Source organism: Pseudorasbora parva, chromosome 8, assembly GCF_024679245.1.
Source record: "Pseudorasbora parva isolate DD20220531a chromosome 8, ASM2467924v1, whole genome shotgun sequence".
Taxonomy (NCBI): Eukaryota; Metazoa; Chordata; class Actinopteri; order Cypriniformes; family Gobionidae; genus Pseudorasbora; species Pseudorasbora parva.
In genome coordinates, this window is record NC_090179.1 from 15,053,668 (window position 1) to 15,074,744 (window position 21,077).

The window sequence follows — 21,077 nt, forward strand, 5'->3', positions numbered from 1 at the left end:
GATTGGAGGAAGCGACTGTCACTCTTCATCAAGGTGCCGTCTCTGCAGCCAATCAAGTGCCGCCCTGGTGGATAAATTCTCCCAGCGTGTCCTGATTAGGCAGTGTGTGTGCGTGCCAGGTGTTTCAGTTGGCGTATCAGTTTGAACCTCTTGTTATCTTGTGTTGATTCCACACTTGATTCTGTACTGTGAAATGTTGAGAGTTAAGAGTAATTTAGTAGCCTATTTTCTGGGGAAATAGAGAACAGGTAAGCAGGTCGCGCGATGTACATCTTGCCCGCAGTTATCAAATGTTAAACACACCAGGTAAGAGGTGAGCGCCCTCTTTGTATTTATTTGTTCTTATTTAGTGTAGGTTTAGTTATGGCATCGGACACGCTGAAGATTTCGGTTTTACTTTCTACATTTTTCTTTGGTTAGAAGGTTAGTGGGTTTTGGGGAATTTAGTTTAGGAACTCTTTTTGTTTTATTCTTTTCTTTAATTTGGCGCCACCACGTTCCTTTTTCCCCATTAGTTTATTTGTATTTCTACCTTATATTCCATTTAATGCATTGTATTATAGCGCATACACACGGATTAGTGGCTTCGGCTTTTGGAATTAATAAACCAATTGGTATTATCCATTTCTGTGTCTGGTCTCTTCTGCTGCCCGCTCCACTAAAGCAATACTAATATCTAAATGTTACGTGCTGACCCTAGACCTTTAAAAGTTCGTAACTATATATATATATATATATATATATATATATATATATATATATATATATATAATTAAGAGACTACTTAACATTGAGAAATCAATGTTACGTGGTCTCTTAATTTTTTCCAGAGCTGTATAAAGGCTTTAAGTAAAGTGCTAACAGAACATTTTAGGAATGTTAACCAAAAAGATCATGAAAAATAAGATGAGACAGTAAGAAAGTAAATATAGGGTTAATACATAAAATATTTGTATGCAGTCTTTTTTCTCATACAAAATCACCCATAAACGTCAAAGTGTTTTTCAGTTTGATCAATATTCTTTTTTTTATTTTTAGCATTGATTAAAAAAAACACAAAACAAAAGCTAAACAAAAAATCCAGGAGTGAAGAAAAGCATTTTACACATATAACAGGCATGTTTTAATACTGTTTTGCACAGTCAACAGAACAACATGAATCAAATATAAAATTAAAAAGAAACCGACAAACATGAATAAAACCCCCTGCACAAAGATGGCCGAAGCAGAGTAAATCCATTTTCTATAATATAAACTCAATACAAATGGGCGGAGAAAATATTTTAAAAAAGTAAAGCAGTTTTTGTGAAAAAGGAGCTGCGAAAAATAAAATAAAAATGCTCACAAGCAAAAGCATGTATGGGCACATCTGTTAAAAATGTCAGCAAAAGTATGTGAGTTTGCGTTTTTGTCCTTTTCGTCTGCGCCAAACCCTCGCAGGATGCACAAACCCTGCCATGATTGCAGTTCAATATCTACAAAATCTGGATTTGAACAACTTACTTATATACACTGTACAACAATTTGTCAAAATTACAGCTTTTACAAAAAATGATCCGCCCAATGGCATTCAAAATTACAGTGCACGCTCTTAAATCAGCTCACGGCAAACATCTCAATCATGTTCCCTTCGGGCCAAAATGCCATTCCAATCCAAAGTTGGTCCACAGTATCATGCGTCTCTCTCCCTCGTTCTCCTTTTGATTTATATTTTATTGATTTTCACTTTCTTTACATTTTCTTTCCCTGCATCTTTTATTCAGTATTCCGTTTCAGGACTTGGCATTTCCCTTCTCTCTGACTTGCTGTTATTGCTTTCTCTCTTTCATTCTGCTCCTTTCTCTGGTTTGGGTCGGTAAAGAACCGGAGGAGGTTTGGACTGCATGCTACTACAGGCATGTGTCATTCTTGCATTGTAAGTGCCTGTGAACACACAAACATTATTGGACACCGCGATGATATTCTGCTTATGGCTTTCTGATATGCAATCGTGATGTTTTCACAAGACAAAAAAGGGGGAGACGTAACTTACAGAAGAGAGTCGCCCACGTTCCATTAAAACACTCACACGCATCGAAATTATCAGCTTGAAAAATAGTGCTATTCAGGATCCGATTAATGCTACCAGTTCAGGGACACAAATGTGGCATCAGACAGGGCCGCTATAAATCTGAACATAATGTATCATCCATCAGTTTAGTGCAAAAAAGTCAATGCATTTAAAAAAAACAAACACAAAAAACTACCTTTTGGGAAGATACAGAAAACATGTGCTTTTTTGTCCATTCATAGAAAACGGATTCATATTCATGTTCTGTTCCAAAACCTAGCGAGTTGCCTTCCCACCTGAAATGGTCCATCATAAGTGAGCGAATTTGGAACGAAGAGAGAAATTCAACTGAATATTAATTTGCTCAAACAAACCAGCCTAAGTTGTATGTATCACACATAATTTTTTTTTTATATGCAACCATTTTTAAAGATTTTTTTCCATATTGAATGAAATAGAATTACACTTATAGTCGACACTCTATATGTGCGACTTTTCCGCCATCTTGGATTATTGTAGATATATATTTTTTGCAATCCATTCTGGGAAGTATATTTGTATAATGACAAATTTGAACAAGTTCAAGGTTTTGTATTTATGCTGTTTTTTTAGGTCCTATTTTAATTTACGTTGGAAATTTTTTATTATATTATTGATTTTCATTATTTGATGTAATTGTCGTTTTGTCTTTAAAAAGTGCAATTACAAAGGATTTCATTTTGAGAAACTCCAAATAGAGATGTAAACAGAAACGGGGTATCTTAAAAGGCAACATAAAGCTGTCTACGTAGGCTGCTCACTAGGATTTTAGAACAGATCCAGATTTTAAACTCACAAAGGGCATCACCAAACAAACAAGGAACTAGAAAGAACAATGAAATGCACCAGGCGATTTCTGAAAACACGTCTACAGATCATTGGTCTCCGTTCGCTATTTAGTTTCTCCACGCATGACATCACTTTCGCCACTTCCTGTGCTTTTATAAGTGGGCTGCTCATGCAGAGGGCAGCGCTGAGTCAGTCTGTCTGTGGCCTCGGCAGTCCTCAGACCGTGTCTGCTGCGTCCGTCTCGCTTTATTCTTACTAGCACTGACAGACGTGAAAGTTTAGTGTCTTTAATGTCTGAAAACACGTCCTGCTAACGTCAGTAACTGCATCTTTTGTTCCCGGGGGTGTGTCAGACCTCAGTCTGCTGTGTGTGCATGTGCGAGTCCTCCAAACTATCCAAGCTTCCTCCCGTCTCAGAGTCTTCGAACCCACAGGGCGCGGAGGAAACGTCGGAGGCAGAGGAGGCGTTGACGGACAGGCGCTCTTCCCTGCCGGTAAAAGTGCTAAACTCCTCCCCCGCAGAGCCGAGTGGCAGCTGATGCGGGGGCAGGTATTGGCTGGGGTGGAAGTGTGGGCGGGGCTTGCGGTCCCCGCTCAGAGTGCTCTCTCTGGAGGCGAGCTGATTGGCGGGCGAGGTGTCGTATTCCTCGGTGGGAAGGGGCGGGGGAAGCTGGTCCTGCGACATAAACTCCTCCTCCTGAGGAGGCGGGTAGTCACTGTCGATATCGAATCCGCCGAGGTAATAGTCCGATTCTAAGGCCACGCCCACTTCACTCGTCTCATAGGTGGGAACTTCCTCGATGTCAGGTAGGCGCGTGTTCGGCAGCCAATCGGAAGTGTCCCAGTGGTATGCTGGAGAAACAGGAAACAGGAAGTTAGTAAACATCGCGTGAACATACAACTCAAGGGGTCCTTCGGTAGGTACAGAATCGTGTAGGGCTGCATGCTCGACCATTTTGAAGGGAAGTTAACAGGTTAGATCTCGGTCCTGTCCCAAATGACGCATTTGTCAAATACGTAGGGGGTCCCATTTGCAACCTACGTTTATTGGAAATATATTCGTCAATCTAACATTTAGCCAAAACTCTAAATGCATACAATTCACTGCAGTTTTTAATAAACACTAGTGGCAGTAAAAAACTATTCCTGTTCACATAAATTATGATTACAGGGGGAGATTATCAGTTAATAAAGACTTATTTTGGGGGGTTCCTTGTCTAATACTGCAAGGAGTATGTTTCTCAAGTAAATGCTATTTCTTTCTTTCTAAAATGTCATGTTTAATTCAATGTTACTTGCCGTTTCTTTGTAATCATTGGTGAAATGTACTAGCAATTTCTCAACTCTGTGAGAAATTGCCTGGAAATATCGCCACAGGCACGCTTTTTCGAATGAGTCTGGATGCTCATTTGCGATGCGTTCTTGGGTGATTTGGGACAGGAACATTATACAGAGCATCTCCACATGCAGGTCTTGCTGGAGTGAGTGGGCATGCCCGCAAGGTGATCGAAGACTCAGCCAGGACAAGAGGTCAAGGTTCAGTGGACGTGTTGTTGACACAAGCAAAACGCATTCATCAAAAATGCAAACCAAAATAAATGAGGGTGAGGATTGCATGCAGCGATGCATGAAACACAGAAGCGCAGGGACGCACAGGCACACGCACACAAACACACACACACACTGTACACGACCTAATCCTCGCTATCAGAAAACATCAATATCAAACAAAAGAAAAACACAAAGTCAGCAATGGAAGCACTGCGGGGGAAGAGACAGACGAAAACGAGAGGAAAGGGGTGACGGAGGACTGCAGGTACTCTGATGTGTGCGTGTATGTGTGTCGACAAAGAGCATCTCGCTGCTGGATGATGTGACACTTCCCAGAATGCAATGGCTCAGTTTGTCAGCAATACGGAAAGGGGGAGCGAGAGAGGGAGCAATAGACAGAGAACAAAGTCTGAAAGGGAAGGAGGGCAAGAACTCCGGGAGATTTAGCTGAACAAAGCAGGAGGAAAGAGAGAATGTGAATCACCTCTGTTGAAGTTTTGACCTTGATCCATAACGGACACTGGCAGGCAGAAAAGAAGTAGAAAGACAGAGATAAAGACAGATTCGTGGGTCAGCACCAAACCCATCCTACACCCTGAAGTGTGTTTATGTACAAACACCATATTCAAATACATTAACATTGCATGTAGACGTGTGTGTTTTGGAAATCATACCTGACATTTATGCTTCAGATATATGTGCATGTATTTCTGTGTGTTTTGTGATATTCTAGTGCATGCCACACTATGTTTGGATATCGTTTGAATTGTATTGATTCAGATTATGCTTATCGATTCAAAATCTTCTCGATTACACTACTATGGTTTATTAATTAAATACAGATGAATCCTTATTAAAGTTAAAGGTATTCAGACAGTGAGTGTCCTTTACTTTTGTGGTTTGATGACATTAATGACGCAGGCAGCAGCAGATTTATTAGGTTGCTATCACTTTAAGAGCCGCATGGATCCAATATAGTGTTACATGTTTTCTTCCTCAACTGAGCTCAAAAGAGAAATCAATTCAGACACTACATGAGGCAGTTTTGTGCCCAGCAAAGAAAACAATGCACAAGTGCTGAATTGAGTTCTCTTATGTGGTTTCCTGCATTTGAAAGTTTAAAAATCACATTCAAATGCGCACACAGCAATCAATTAGCGGAATAGAAATGGACAGTACTTGATGCCTAACCCTAGTGATACCCTTACAAAAAGGAAAGTTTCAGTTGTATTCTACTAAAACTGGGTTAACATCATTAAAGTAAACAAACTAAACTATTTTATTTTTTTTCAGAAGAAAATATGCATTGCAACAACTGATTCCAAAATGTTGCCAGGGTGTTGCTATACAGTTGTTTTTAGTGCAATAATGTGCGGTTACTAGGGTGTTCTGGGTCGTTGTTTTTAGCTGTAAAGCTAATTGTTTAATATGAGATGTAAGTAGCACAAACAAGGACCTATATTTTTATATATATGAATATTAATTTTTATATATATATGAAGACAATTTGCCACAATTGATTCCGAGGTGTTGCCAGGGTGTTGCTATGTAGCTGTTTTTAGTATTTTAATATAAAGTTTTATTTTTGGACTGTATTTTTATTTAATTACCTTATTTCTATTCAATTTATTGCCTTATTACTTTTTATGGAGAAAATATGCATTGCAATGACTGATTACCAAGATGTTGCCAGGGCGTTGCTATGCAGTTGTTTTTTAGTGTTTTACTATGCTTTTACTAGGGTGTTCTGGGTCGTTGCTTTTAGCTATAAAGCTGATCCCTAATATGATATTTAAGTAGCACAAACAAGGACCTAGGTATATATATATATATATATATTTTTTTTTTTTTATTCATGTGTATGCATGTTTTTTCCCACTCTGTGTATGTCTAATCTGTAAAGAACTCTGTAAACATTGTTTTAAAAGGTGTAATATAAATAAAGCTTAACTTACTTATTTACCAAACTTGAATATTTAGGGCTAGGGTTTGTTCAAATCCCAACAACATATATGAGCAACAGCAAAAGTGACAAGAAGGTTAAGAATGCTGCTTATACCGTTTATTGTTGTTGTGATTAAAAAATAAATAAAAATGTAATAATAACAATAACTAGTAGGCTATATTAGATCAATTATAAATGCCATGTTAAATATGTGTAATGGTTAGAGAAAACAGAAAGCAATAGAGACTTAAAACAGAGAGAGAATGGTGCAGTAAAAATGTGTGCATTCCTTCCCAGCTTATTAAAGTGCTTATGTTTGATCTTCATCGGTGTGTGTTTGATTGAATGTGATTAAGTTAAGGCTGAAATGTCATTTAAATGTGAACCATGAAAAGTAAGTGCGGGTGTGTAGTAGGGGCGTGCAATATCGACAAAAAATAATGTATCTCTGTTTTCTGCCATTTTGACGATAACGATGATCAGATTATATTTTGCTGAGTGTGTTATTGTGCTCGTATCTGGGCAAGGTTAGGACTGCCATTGACAGCTGACCCCTAAAGTTTCTGTTATTCTTCAAATTTTTAATAAGTTTAAATGTTCAGTAAGTTTAAATACATGTTTACCTTATGGCCCAGTTTCATGTAATTATTTTAATTTTTTTATTTTTTATTCTTGTGGTTGTTTTCAGTTAACAGGTCAAAAATGCATTTTAATCTGGGCTTAAACATCGTCTGTAAAACAATTCATCTGCATTTTTAGGGCTTTTTTTCCCCTTACCTAATTAAATGTAGCAAATGTATTACTACTAATGAAATAAGTCAATCAGGCTTGATGGATAATATGTCATTGTGTGCTTGTTTTAAAGGTGCAGTAAGTAGTTTTGTTTCACCTTAAAGCTATGCTGTAGTTTTTAACTAAATCTAAAAAAAACAATAAAAAAACAAATAAAAAAAACAGTTTGAAATAAAATCAAATATACATATTAGACAAATAACTGAAATATGTTTAAGTTGAAGCACAAACATTATTAAAACTGAAATATATATTAAATCTATAACAAATTAAATCTATATATAAATATTAAAAAATAAACTAAGAAAGCACAAAATTAGTACAACTAGAATAAAAACTGAAAATATAAAAATAAATCCTAATTTAAAATATGAATAAATAGTAAAATACTATTTAAAGCTACACTGTGTAACTTTTTTAGTTTATTCTTAGCTAAAATCACTTAGTTCTTTCAAAAATATATGTGCTCATTAATGTATATTTACTTATTTCAAGTAATAAAGTATTCTCGTAATTTTATAATATCCCATTGAAAATACATACGGGTGAGGGGTTCGGATGGCGGTCGCCATGTTGCTCCTCCATCTTGAAAGTACATTAGCCAAAGAGGGACATACCCGTAAATTCAAGCTTCGCTTTTTGCGTTTTTACACTCGATGGCACTGTGTCGAATGTGAAGAGGAGGATTGCTTGAGGCTGCTATATGATGATGGAGGATCACTCTTAAGCCCCTTTCACACTGCACGCCGGACCCGCAATATTCCCGGAACATTGCCAGGTCGCCTTCTGTGTGAAAGCAACCACGTCCCGGAATTGATTACCGAATTCGACCCGGGTCGGGGACCTAGTAACATTGCGGGATATGTATCAGAGTCACCAAGGAAGCGGAAAAGAGAATTAAGACGGCAACGCGACAGGCAAATCAACAAGACAAAAGTAAATACTGGAGTGGCCTTTCCAAGATGGAAAGAGCTCATGAGGAGCAACGATTTTAAAAAGAACGCTGGCGTTGCCTGCTTTCTTCTCGACAGGTAATATTAATTCAGCCTATTTGTGTATATTGGAAGTTTTATTGTTGCTTGGCTAATTATATCATGGTGTGCTGTGCATAACACTAGAACGACGTCTAGGATAGTTTTCCTCGCGTCAATGATGAAAAAGTATTGTTTACCTTATAACATAAATCCATGTTCTATGACGGATAGCATGAGATTAATATTTTAATTGCATTATAATTTGTTTGCCTTACGCTAGTGATGTCGTAATAACGATAGCACTGATAAAAGTTCCTTTACTAAGATTAGCTTGCATTCGTCTGGGAACCTGATAGCTGATGTTAGCAATGAACTGGTTAAAAATAACGAAAACGTAAAACTATTATTCATTTTACATAGATTAATTTGATCATAGATCATTTGGAAAATTAAATAACTGCAAATTATAATAGTTTTCAAAAGTTACCTCATCACTTGAAGCAACACTCACAGAAGAGGTCGAACTGGAAGCCATGACTAAATCGGCCACCGTAGGAGTTAAAACGAAATCGAAATTGAGAGGAACAGAAACTATTATTCACTGGATGGTCATATACCTTTACACTGCTAGATGGGGGAAAATATCACACAGTGTAGCTTTAAATAATACTAAAAAAACAACACCCTATGGAGTGTGAGCTGTTCGGAGGCCTAAGGAGTGTGAGCAAGACTTGACATGCTCTGACATTTGTGCTTTTTTCGGTTGCTTATAAACACATTAATTGCAAAAGTGTAATTACACTGTATTCAGCCCAAACTGTGCTACCATAATATGTGATCAACATGTATGTACTAGTGTTGTCAAAAATATCGATATTTCGATATATATCGATACTGGAATATCTGAAACGATACGATTCTCAGTTTTTACAGTATCGATATCAGCTGCGCTCTCCTCTCTGACCGTCAGCGAGTTGACACACACCGGCATATTCTCACTCAGCCCGGTTAACTTCTGAGCATGGCGAACGCGCGTTCTGCTGGACTTTTTCCTCATGACAGTGTGTTAGTGTTAGTGAGTGATCGGTCTGAATTTCGCGCGGGATTGCACATAAATTAATTCTACTAATCCCCGCAGATTTCGTGCTCCACATCTGAAGCGCACACACACATAGCCTACCGTAATAAAGCCGCCTCTGACATGATACAAGTGCAAACATTTGCTTCCTTTTCGAGCTTATTATTGGTCAAATACACTCAAAGAATTATCAGTGCACATCTGGAAGAGTATTAACGTAAACACAGTCGCAAACAGTTCAGGAAGAACGAGTAACAGGAACAGTGCAGGATCCATGCGTCTGTTAGTCTTAAAGGGACCGCAGTCATTTGTTATTCAAACTACAAAAAGACAAACGATCAACTGCTCTTGACTGATCAACTTGTGTAACTTTAATAGTTTCATCTGTACGCTATTGAATTTTTTTCCAAAGAACATTATCCAATGTTGTTTTAAATGTAATTACTATGCATTTTTTTTAATTCAGTTTCTTATCTGAATGTTAGACTTACCTGAAAAAATAAAGCAGTCTGTTTAATTTGTATCTTTTATTCTATTGCATTTATTTGTGCTATTGTTTGTAATCTGTTTATTTGTTCTTATTTTATTACTGTTTACTCGTCTTTTTAAATTCAATTTACCATTCGAAATCAAGCTTTCTTGTGCTGTGTGTAAGCTATTGCAACACAATTACCCCATTGTAAAAAATACATTGAGATAGCAAAAAATTGTGAGATAATTTTAATAGTAATTGATCAATAATTGTTCAAATCAAAACGATGCCCAACCCTAAGGAACATGCTGGCCACATGAATTTTTAGTAAAAAATAACAATGAATAATAACAAGTTCTGTTGTCATATTAAGCATCTTATCTTATTTATTTATTTATTTATTTATTTACTGTGGTATCGTTTTAGTATCGATATATCGATATTTTAGTCTGATATCGTATCGAAGTCATAATTTTGGTATCGTGACAACACTAGTATGTACATACTATATTATGTGTGGGTTTTGAAAGAAAAAAAAGGTTTAAAATGAAGGCCTCAAAACACACAATAGATATGCATCCACAAATCTTTAGACTAATGGGTCATGTTACCTAAAGTTTTTCTTCAAACTGATGTGAGAATCACTGAGCCAGCTAATTCACATAATACAATACATTGACTTAAATTTTATAAGAAACTTTTTCTTTACAAGGGTTGTATGCAAAGAGGCATGAACGATCATGAATATTACTGGTATCACACCTGAGAGAACAAAAGACCTGCATAATGAGCGAGCTTCATGTATGTGACTGAGACGGAGCTTAGCAATAGGACAAAGGAAATACATTTTGTTATAGTTTATTTAAAATATAGTCAACAAAGGCACATTACAAAGGCCAGTTATATTTTAAATTATCAAAAGATTTGACTATAATGCAAAAAATGCTCTTCTTATTTGGTATTTGTTTCTTGTTTTCAGTCCAAATATCAAAAAAAAAAAAAAAATTAACTCAAGATTTACTTATTAGATAAGTAAAATTACAAAAGATGTTTGTTCTTGTTTCCTGGGGGGTCCATCAAAATAATTTTTTTTCTGTTTGGGACAGAAGCAAGATTTCAATTAGAAATTTTAAAATATAGTTTAAAGATATACAATACATATATCTTTATTTTTATTTTCTTACCTCATTGGTAAGAAAAATTGATAATTTAGGTTGGTTTAAGTACATTACATCTCATGTTTGTATCTGCCAATGAAACAAACATTTAAGACCAGGAACCCTTTAAACATACAGCTGAAGGATTACTCTGACAATATTAAGGAACGCCTTTAAAATATGTTAATATGAACTAGTTTTGAAATTTCTCAGCGTGAACTAGTTTCAAGATTCAGAAGTTTGTTAGATTTACAACCTCAAAATCAAAGGACAAGTGAAAAAGCTCAAACTAGCTCATCAGCCTACATTACTTTAGCATGTCTTGCTTTGAAGATACACTTGAAAAGATTTTTTTGTTTTTTAAAACTTCAAACGTGTGTGTGAGCTTGCAAGACTTGCACTCTTCTGTTTTGGGTAATGTATGTTCTGGAGCAGTGTGTGTGTGTGTTTGCTGTATCATCTTGCTGACTGGGATGACGCTTCTCCTCATGAGTAATGCTGTCTCATTCACATGCCACACACGCACACACACATGCACACACACACAAGTTTAACAAGCTTAACCTGACCAGTTTCCTTTTAAAGGTTTTAGTTTATTTGTAGTCATTATATATCGAAATGAGGGCTTTTGATTACAACTAATTGTGGATGATTATAAAAAAATGAAATGCTTTTTAAAAAAAAGTTATTAAATCCATTAATTATTTAACTGACTGACAGCCCTAAAAGTCTATGGTCTTCACGTAGAGAGCCAAGTAAATGTGCATGTGTGCAAACAACCAAAAAAGAGAGAAAGAAAGAGTGTGTGTGTGTGTGTGTGTTTGTTTGGAGTGTGAGTTTAAAGTTTTGTGCATGTGTCTTCAAGGGCTTTTAAGGAGGATGCTTCAGAATCCAGGGTTGGGAAAGAGTACCTTCGTTCTCAATCGTGTCGACTGCATCATTGACCAGCCGAATTACCGTCACTATGGAAGCTTGGAAAGAGAAAGCAATGAAGACCCGTCAGAAACTTTCACACACCCACTCGCGCGCTCACACACACAGGAGAACCAAACGGACCCACAGACTAATCAAACCGAAGGATCAACTCCACAGTATCTGTAACACTGTTGGTCCACTGCAGAAGCTTCTGTGCCCTGATTGGTTGCTGATGAATTTTAGCTGTGACCAATGAAAGGCAAGCATGGCATCATTCCAGCGAATCTGAGGAGAGATGATGATGTGACCCACACACACATTTACATCCACACCTGCTGCATTCAAATTAGATCAGAATAATCGTATTTACAGGATTGGTAAATTATAGTAATTGCAATGTCGTATTTAATTGCGAGAAACTTTCGATTTCTTGATACAATGACTGCGCTGTCAATTAAAGAATCATGCTGAAAAAAGATTGGAAGAGACAGAGAAAAAAAAACAGTCTGAACAATATTTTTGTGGAAAACATAACTTGATGATACTTGAATGTTTTGTTCTAATATGGCCCTATGATTTCCGCGATGCTGAAAAAACGTGGAACCCGGTCATAAAAATGGAAATTAATATGCGGAATTTCACAGAATTTGTCAGATCTTGGATGAATAAATCAAGAGTATGTCAGTACACTTACATCAAATCATGAAATAGACTATTGTCTGTGAATATTAAACAGCAAAAGACCATTTAAATATGAATCTTGCATGTTCTGCTTGTCTCTACATGAATGAATGGTGTTGATGCCTCACTATATGTGGACATGAATGCATGAACTTCATCTCTAGAGCCACTCGGAGAGTCACTTCATGTCTCAATGTAATACTACTACTACTTCTGCTAATAATAATAATAATAATAATAATAATAATAATAATAATAATAATAATAATAATAAAATCTTTAGTTAAAAGAATGTGTACCACTTTGAGAGAGAGAGAGAGAGAGAGAGAGAGAGAGAGATTTATATTTTTATCAAAATTGTAATAATTTATTGTTAAATTGTATAATTTTCATGATGTCAATTTCTTTTTGACTACTAAAATTGAATTTAATCATTAAAATGGGAGTAAAAAAAATTATTCAGAATTTTATTTTCAAAAACAGAATTAAAAAAAAAACCCAATGCTACAACATAAAAAAATCAATTAAAAAAATTAAGCAGTTATGTTATTTCTTTTGAAAACTTGCATTTTTAATAAAGTAACTAAATAAGATAATTTGGGGTGTGGAGTTTAAGTATCGTCAAGCTATATTTACCACAGACCTTATTTTACTTAGATCTTGAAAAACTCAAAGTTATAAAAACCCAAAGGAAAATCTCGAAGGAACCCGCGGAGAATTAGTCTTCCAGGTTTTGACATCAAGAAAAAATAAATAATAATAATCTACTACACTACTTTAAACATACTACTTTTATTTATTTATGAGGCAGCAGGTCTTTTTTTGGACAAAACTACATTTCCCATCATTCTCTGCTGCAGATTTGAGTGTGGGCCAAATACGCAGTTTAAATTCAGTACTGAGGTATTAAATGACAAATAAAAGATGAGCAAACAAACAGTTGAAGGATCAATTGCAAACCGTACACATATATTTTGCACTTCAAAAAAAAAAAAAAGAGAGTGAGAAATAATATGAAATTGACTGACATAACGTACTCGATTACTTTTGTAAAAGAGGAAACGAGTATTGCGTATGAGTTTTTCCCATACGCAATACGAGGAACCTCTCGATAGGGAACCAAAATATCTTGGAAGAGTTTCAGGTTGTGATTGAGATTTCTGACGTTTCCAGGCTGACTTGAAAGCAGCAGCAGCACACACACACACACACACACATACGCGTGCACACACGCACGCCTCTAACAACAGTTTGACTTAAAATATTCACTTCATTTACAAAATGACGGTGAGAATGACTGTACAGTATGAAGAGTCCTGAAGAAAGATGCCTGTTTTATCCTTTCGCGATGAGTAGGAAGGAACGACACACACGCACACACACACACACACACACACTCACAGTCTTACCATTATCATCACAGGAATCTGACTGAAAGGAGCTCAGCGATTGGACCTCAGAGTTGCTGCCCTTGTTACTGCCAGAGAAACACGTGACCTCCTCCAGTAAGTCCACTTTACCTAAGCACAAAGATCAGGATGTCAACCAATTACAACTTCCGAAACTTTCAATAAACACACATGCTTTGTCACAGCTGTGGGCAAATCTTCACGCCATTCCAAGTCCCTTCTCTGATGTTTGCTTTTTAATTTCTTTCTTTTCCCGGACATTTTTCCCTTTGATCTTTCCTTTAATGGTATCATGGAAACGGCTGCTTATAACAGCTGCATATAATTGTCTCACTTTGCATTTCACAGGTAGAGATTTTTAAGACCTAAGAAGGTTTGAACAGAGGACACCACAAAGCTCAAGGAAATGAAAAATGAAGTAATTATATGCGGTAAAAAGCCTAGAAGGATTCAGATGGGGGAGAATTTAATGCCAGAGGGAGAATTGCTTTGCCATCAGCTTCTCCACTAAATGGACCCCATATGCATACCTCCATAACTGCTTTCCTTTCAGTATTTATCGACGTGAAGATTTATAACAAGTCTTTTAAGGGACATCTTTTTTATTTATTTATTTTTTTACTGAGAATTTTTTTTATTTATTTTTTATTTTTTAATCGCAAAAGCACTCCCATGAGCCGCTTGATGAATACTACACTAAAAAACATCAGCAACAAATGGATAAGAATGGCAGTTACAATCTGATTATTGGTCCTTCGGGAAATAAAGTTAGGTTTTTTAATGTAATTAATAGTTTTATGCAGCAAGGAAGCATTAAAATGATCAAAATTGGAAGTAAAGACATCTACAATGTTCCAAGCGATTTCTATTTCTAATAAATGCTGTTCTCTTGAATAATAATAAAAAAATGGATCACGGTTTCAACAAAAATATTATGCATAAAATCAGCATATCAGAATGATTTCTGAAGGATCGTGTGACACTAAAGACTGGAGCAATGATGCTGAAAATTCAGCTTTGATCACAGGAATAAATTACATTTTCAAATATATTCAAATAGAAAACAGTTACTGAAATTGTAATCATCTCTCATAACATCATTGTTTTTACTGTATTTTTTGCAGCCTTGCAAAATAAATGCAGCCTTGGTAACTTATCTAAAAAACAACCCCAAACTTTTGAATGTTAGTGCTTATTTAAGAGTTCAGTTTGAGGTGGTTTAGAGAATTATTAATAAAGGTTTCAGCTAAGATAAAAGTTGAGTTCACTCCTAACGATCTGTCCGAGGAACAGGAGAGATGCTGAGATACACAGTCTCAGTCTGGAGAGTAACAAGCTTTATCTCAGAAAAGTATTCCCTAAATACATATTCTGTAAGTCACCTTGAAAACAAAACAAAAAAGATTTTATATTATATATATATATATACACACTCACCTAAAGGATTATTAAGAGAACCTGTTTAATTTCTCAATAATGCAATTATCTAATCAACCAATCACATGGCAGTTGCTTCACTGAATTTAGGGCTGTGGTCCTGGTCAAGACAATCTCCTGAACTCCAAACTGAATGTCAGATTGGGAAAGAAAGGAGATTTAAGCAATTTTGAATATTTCACAATCTGCTCAGTTACTGGGATTTTCACGCACAACCATTTCTAGGGTTTACAAAGAATGGTGTGAAAAGGGAAAAACATCCAGTATGCGGCAGTCCTGTGGGCGAAAATGCCTTGTTGATGCTAGAGGTCAGAGGAGAATGGGCCGACTGATTCAAGCTGATAGAAGAGCAACTTTGACTGAAATAACCACTCGTTACAACCGAGGTATTCAGCAAAGCATTTGTGAAACCACAACACACACAACCTTGAGGCGGATGGGCTACAACAGCAGAAGACCCCACCAGGTACCACTCATCTCCACTTCAAATAGGAAAAAGAGGCTACAATTTGCACAAGCTCACCAAAATTGGACAGTTAAAGACTGGAAAAATGTTGCCTGGTCTGATGAGTCTCTATTTCTGTTGAGACATTCAGATGGTAGAGTCAGAATTTGGCGTAAACAGAATGAGAACATGGATCCATCATGCCTTGTTACCACTGTGCAGGCTGCTGGTGGTGGTGTAATGGTGTGGGGGATGTTTTCATAGCACACTTTAGGCCCCTTAGTGCCAATAGGGCATCGTTTAAATGCCACGGCCTACCTAAACATTGTTTCTGACCATGTCCATCCCTTTATGACCACCATGTACCCATCCTCTGATGGCTACTTCCAGCAGGATAATGCACCATGTCACAAAGCTCAAATCATTTCAAATTGGTTTCTTGAACATGACAATGGGTTCACTGTACTAAAATGGCCCCCAGTCATCAGATCTCAACCCAATAGAGCATCTTTGGGATGTGGTGGAACGGGAGCTTCGTGCCCTGGATGTGCATCCCACAAATCTCCATCAACTGCCAGATGCTATCCTATCAATATGAGCCAACATTTCTAAAGAATGCTTTCAGCACCTTGTTGAATCAATGCCACGTAGAATTAAAGCAGTTCTGACGGCGAAAGGGGGTCAAACACAGTATTAGTGTGGTGTTCCTAATAATGCTTTAGGTGAGTGTGTATATATATATATATATACACACACGCACACGTACACGTACACACTGTATATATAAGACCCGTGCTTGCAAATGGAGTTGAAATGTGCATGGGCAGGAAAAACAAGTGAAAAATAACTGCTCTGCTCCAAATAGCAATCAAACATCTAATAGTATCTTTATTTGTATGTTTTCTGAGAGGAGTCCCTGCTCGCTTCTTGCACTTTCCATCACCACGAGTTTGGTATTGTTGTAAAGCACAGCATTCCAGCATTGTGAATATTCATAACGAATTCTCAGTGGCATTTGTCTGAACCAATGAAATGTGACTTTCAATCTAATGCGGATGTGAACAAATCTCACTCACACTGACAGACAGATCCGACACGTGTCCACTGCACAAAATCTCAAGACAGTGTGTGATCCCGGCATACACAGTATTTCAAAATAGCAGTGTTGGCGAGTATTTACACATACATTATCTGTTATGTCTTAAATGAACGTTTGGTTAACTGATGGAGAAAAACATCTGATGTGTAACATTATATTAGATCCGTGCAGTTAGTAGGTCTATATAATATATAAACGGTCTGTCTCAATGTTAATCAAACAATTGTGGTATTATGGAAAAAAGTTGAATTTGTATTTTTCCAGTAGATATTTAGTGTTGACTTGGTTTGTGTCAAATTGGTTGTTACTCCAATGGATTTTAAATTATATTTGCTAGCTGATTTCGTTTTGGAACCTTCAGAAAATAACTGAAAAAATGAGCAGGTGTAGCTCAGTCACTTTTTGTCCGATTCAAACAAATCATACATATTTTTTGACAAACATGTTTTTTTTATAGATCATGTGTCACATGAATAAAAAATAAAAAAACTAACTATAAACAAACATTTCATTGTGATTTTAAAGCGTTCAAGCATAGGAAGAAGTGGAAGCAAACTTCTCTTTTGTGTCTTGCACTTGTCAAATACACACAATTATATCAAAACATCCAAGTACATGTTTTTTCTTAATTGAATGTAAACAGTTGATGAAGAAAGCATGTGTAATAGTATATTGGATCTGTGCAGTTCTTAAAGTGACAGCAGCCTAATAAATCTGCTGCTATCTGTGTCATTAATATTAAGGATTAGGTCACACAAAAATTAAAATTAGCCCATGATTTACTCATCCTAGATTTATATAGCATTCTTCTTTCAGACAAATTAAATCAGAGTTATATTGAAAATATCCTGGCTTTTCCAAGCTTTATAATGGCAGTAAATGGCTGTTTCGAAGTCCATAAAAGTGCATCTATCCATCATATAACTGCTCCACACGGCTCCAGTGGTTAACAAAGGCCATCTGAAGCGAAGTAATGCCTTGTGTAAAAAGAAAAATCCATATTTAAATCTTTATAAAGTAAAATGTCTACCTTCAAAAGCAAAACAAGAATTCACTGCCATTATACAACTTGAATTAGCCAGGACAATTTTTAATATAACATTTTATTAATATCTAAGATTGGAGGGTGAGTAAATCATGGGCTACTTCTTGGATGAACTAAACTTTTAAAAAACATCAATGAAAAAGAAAATCACTCACTGATCCTGTCTGAACAACTTCCGTAACTTTAATAGGGATTCATCTATATTTAATTAATAAAAAGAAAACTATGCAGGACTAGTACCTGAAATGTACCTGAAATGTATTCCTGTACCTGAAATGTATTCAGTTGTATTTATTTGTGCTATTGCAGATTCATTTATTTGTTCTTATTGTATTACTGATGGTCTTAAATAATGTTTTCTTTAGGCTGCTGATTTTTTTTTATGGTATTCAGCTGCAATAGCATGCTGATATCGCTAGAGATCAAACGATACCCACTCCTAAATATAACTAGCTAAAATATTTTAAAAAATGCATAGACTAGAGGGATCAGTACAACTTTAACAACAGATATCGCTGTTCTGTTGATTTCGCATGGGCCTAGTTATTGTATTACAGCTCTATTTCCATGTCATTTTCAAAGCAAGTGACTTTTGATTTAGTTTAAAAAAAGCAACATTAAATGAACCATAAATTAAAAGCTTTTACTCCTTAAAACTGTTTCCACCTGCAGCTAGGCTTTCCCATTTTTGCTGCAACATATGAAAGCATATTTAGATTTTATTTACCGAAAACATCATTAAAAAAGTAGAACTTAGCTAGTGGGAAGCTGCAAGCGGAAACAGTTTCAACAAACACAAGCTTTTTCTCCTGTATGCTTCTGCCTGAACTGTCACAGCAGGAAACGGAGCTGAGTATAAGAAGATAAAAGTGCTGAGCTCCGCCATTACATATACTGATAACAGAAAATCTGCCAGCAGGTTTCGTTATCTACGCTGAAAACAGTCATAGGTCGCCTTACCACCGATGCATAGACATACCGTTTGAATGCTGTGGCTTTCTTAGTGTTGGCGTATAGTGTTCCTTAAGAGTCTGAGCATAAAAAATGTGCATGCCAAAAAGCTCAGGGGGGTTAATGAGATACGAGCATGTGTGTGGGGAACGGCAGTGATCTCAGCCAATCTCTGTCGTGCGAGGTTAAATGCAGAAAAATGCGAAATTTAAATTAAACACGTTTAGGGAACGATGGATTTTTCATAGTTGGCAGGCATGAACTGATCAAAGCCGTCTGATAAATTCACAGTGACAAACACATAAACACATGCGTACTAACACACCAGACTACTGTACAGGCACGATTTTGCCTGGAGCGAAAAACTTTTTTTTTTTTTAATCAGAGGGTCAGTGCATTACAATTATAATGCACTTTAAATTTTTTTACACTTTAACATCCCATAATGTCAGCAATAATTCTCACACTATTTCAAACTGAATATTAGCAAATAAATATTAATATTTAGTGTAAATAAAAGATGGAATTTGTGCTGTATTATTGGAAAAAAAACAATAAAATATACAAAATGTGTAGTAAGAAGTAACAAAAACAATATGTTTGAATATTCTATATTTGGGGCTCTTTAAAAACATATGAATTAAAAATGTATACATGCTCCATTACTATCATTCTATTAATATTGCAATTATTTAATATATGATATTACAATTATATTATTCTCATAAAAAATAGAATTTGGGAAATATCCTACTAGAAAGATAACCATCAAAAATACTAATTGTTTTGTGAATATAAATATTAAAAGTGATGAGTTATTTTTAATACATTTTTAAAATTTAAAAAAAATTATAATTTTATTGATACATATATTAAATTGAATAAAAGAAATGTAGGATAAACTATTATTGTAAAGAAAACTATCAAAAATGTAAGAAGTGTTATCAAAAATGTATGATAATAAATGATGAATTATGAAAGATGAACAAAAAAATAAAATAAAAATAAAGTTGGGGTTCTTTTTTAAATTGATATGACTTTTTATATGCCAATATAATATATGCCAAATGCCAATCATATAATATATTATATAACTATTATATTCATGAACATTTATATCTAGTAAATATTAATATTATACATTCAAAGAGCAGGAAGCAGCTGCAAATGTTAATCCCAGAGTGGAGATGGAGCGGAGAGACGAATTATGGTAAATTATGGTAAATTATCAAATACTATGATATGCACACAAATACAACATGGACATTACAGATATCTCTCTCTTACCCTCCTCTTCCCAGGGGCTCTTCCGTAGCGAATCACAGTCAGACCGGCACGGCGAGACAGGCGGCAGATTGGGTGCCACGCTGCACACGACCACGCCCCTCCGGTTGGTCCCGCCCAGTATCCGCGGCGACTCCGACGGATGGAAAGTGCTCATTTCCGTCAGCTCCGGGCCTCGGCCGTCCCCTGACCTCTTCTCCAGAGTTCCCCGGGGGTCTCCGGGGAAGCACGGCGTGTACGCCATCGGCCTGACGGGGACTTGAGGCGGGCCGCTTAGGCTGCCTTCTGTGTACAGGCTGATGGGCTCTCCGATGGCACAGCGCAGAGGCGGGTAGTGCCCACCATTGGCTTTGTGCAGCAGGGCGGCAGTAGCCGGATCCTGAACCATGGAGAGGTTATTCCGGGAATAGCTCTTCTGGAATACCTTCTTTCGGAAGGCGATGAAGAGAAGGATGAGGGTGAGGATGAGGAAGAGGACGACGGCGATGCCGATGAGCTCCTCCTTCCCGACGTAGGCGTGGCCGGCCTGCATGTCCGGAACCAGGACCGGGCGAACAGAACAAGCGTTGCCCACAAATCCCGGTGTGCAGTTGCAGTAGAAGGAGCCGAACGTGTTGACACACACGCCGCCGTTCTCGCACAGCTCGCGCTCACACTCGTTCACGTCCTCTTCGCACCTGCAGAGGAGACATAAACACTCTGTGGTTATCACGGCCCTCTGGGTTTTCACTGCATCAGTTTAATGTCCTTGGCCTGCTTTAAAATTTATTGTGACTCGGCAGAAACGCGTCAGTCTATAAAAAAAAACCTGACAGTGTGTCCAAAAGCAGGCATGATGGGATTAGTTTACAGCCTAAAGTAATCCATCTGTCTACACTGAAAGTTGAAATGCTGGACTTATTGTTGTTACACATTTGGAGCTGGATTTTGGACCAAGTGAGATTTCATTGTGGGCGGTTAGAGA

The 21,077-nt window shown here is 36.7% G+C and overlaps 1 protein-coding gene across 5 annotated transcripts in view; it reads right to left on the reverse strand.

Annotated features, from left to right (window-relative positions):
• Window positions 1–998: 998 nt before the first annotated feature.
• The window catches only part of fat3a (FAT atypical cadherin 3a), a 211,446-nt gene continuing 191,367 nt past the window's right edge, over window positions 999–21,077 (reverse strand). For 3 of the 5 annotated variants that reach the window (XM_067450195.1, XM_067450196.1, XM_067450194.1), the window contains 5 exons: window positions 20,117–20,790; window positions 13,853–13,963; window positions 11,759–11,818; window positions 4,914–4,949; window positions 999–3,730 (listed from right to left, as the gene is read on the reverse strand). In XM_067450195.1, coding sequence (XP_067306296.1) covers window positions 3,228–3,730; window positions 4,914–4,949; window positions 11,759–11,818; window positions 13,853–13,963; window positions 20,117–20,790 — 1,384 coding nt within the window. In that variant the 3' untranslated portion in view covers window positions 999–3,227. The remainder of the gene's footprint in view (window positions 3,731–4,913; window positions 4,950–11,758; window positions 11,819–13,852; window positions 13,964–20,116; window positions 20,791–21,077) is intronic. The other 2 variants (XM_067450198.1, XM_067450197.1) reach the window with 1 other exon arrangement.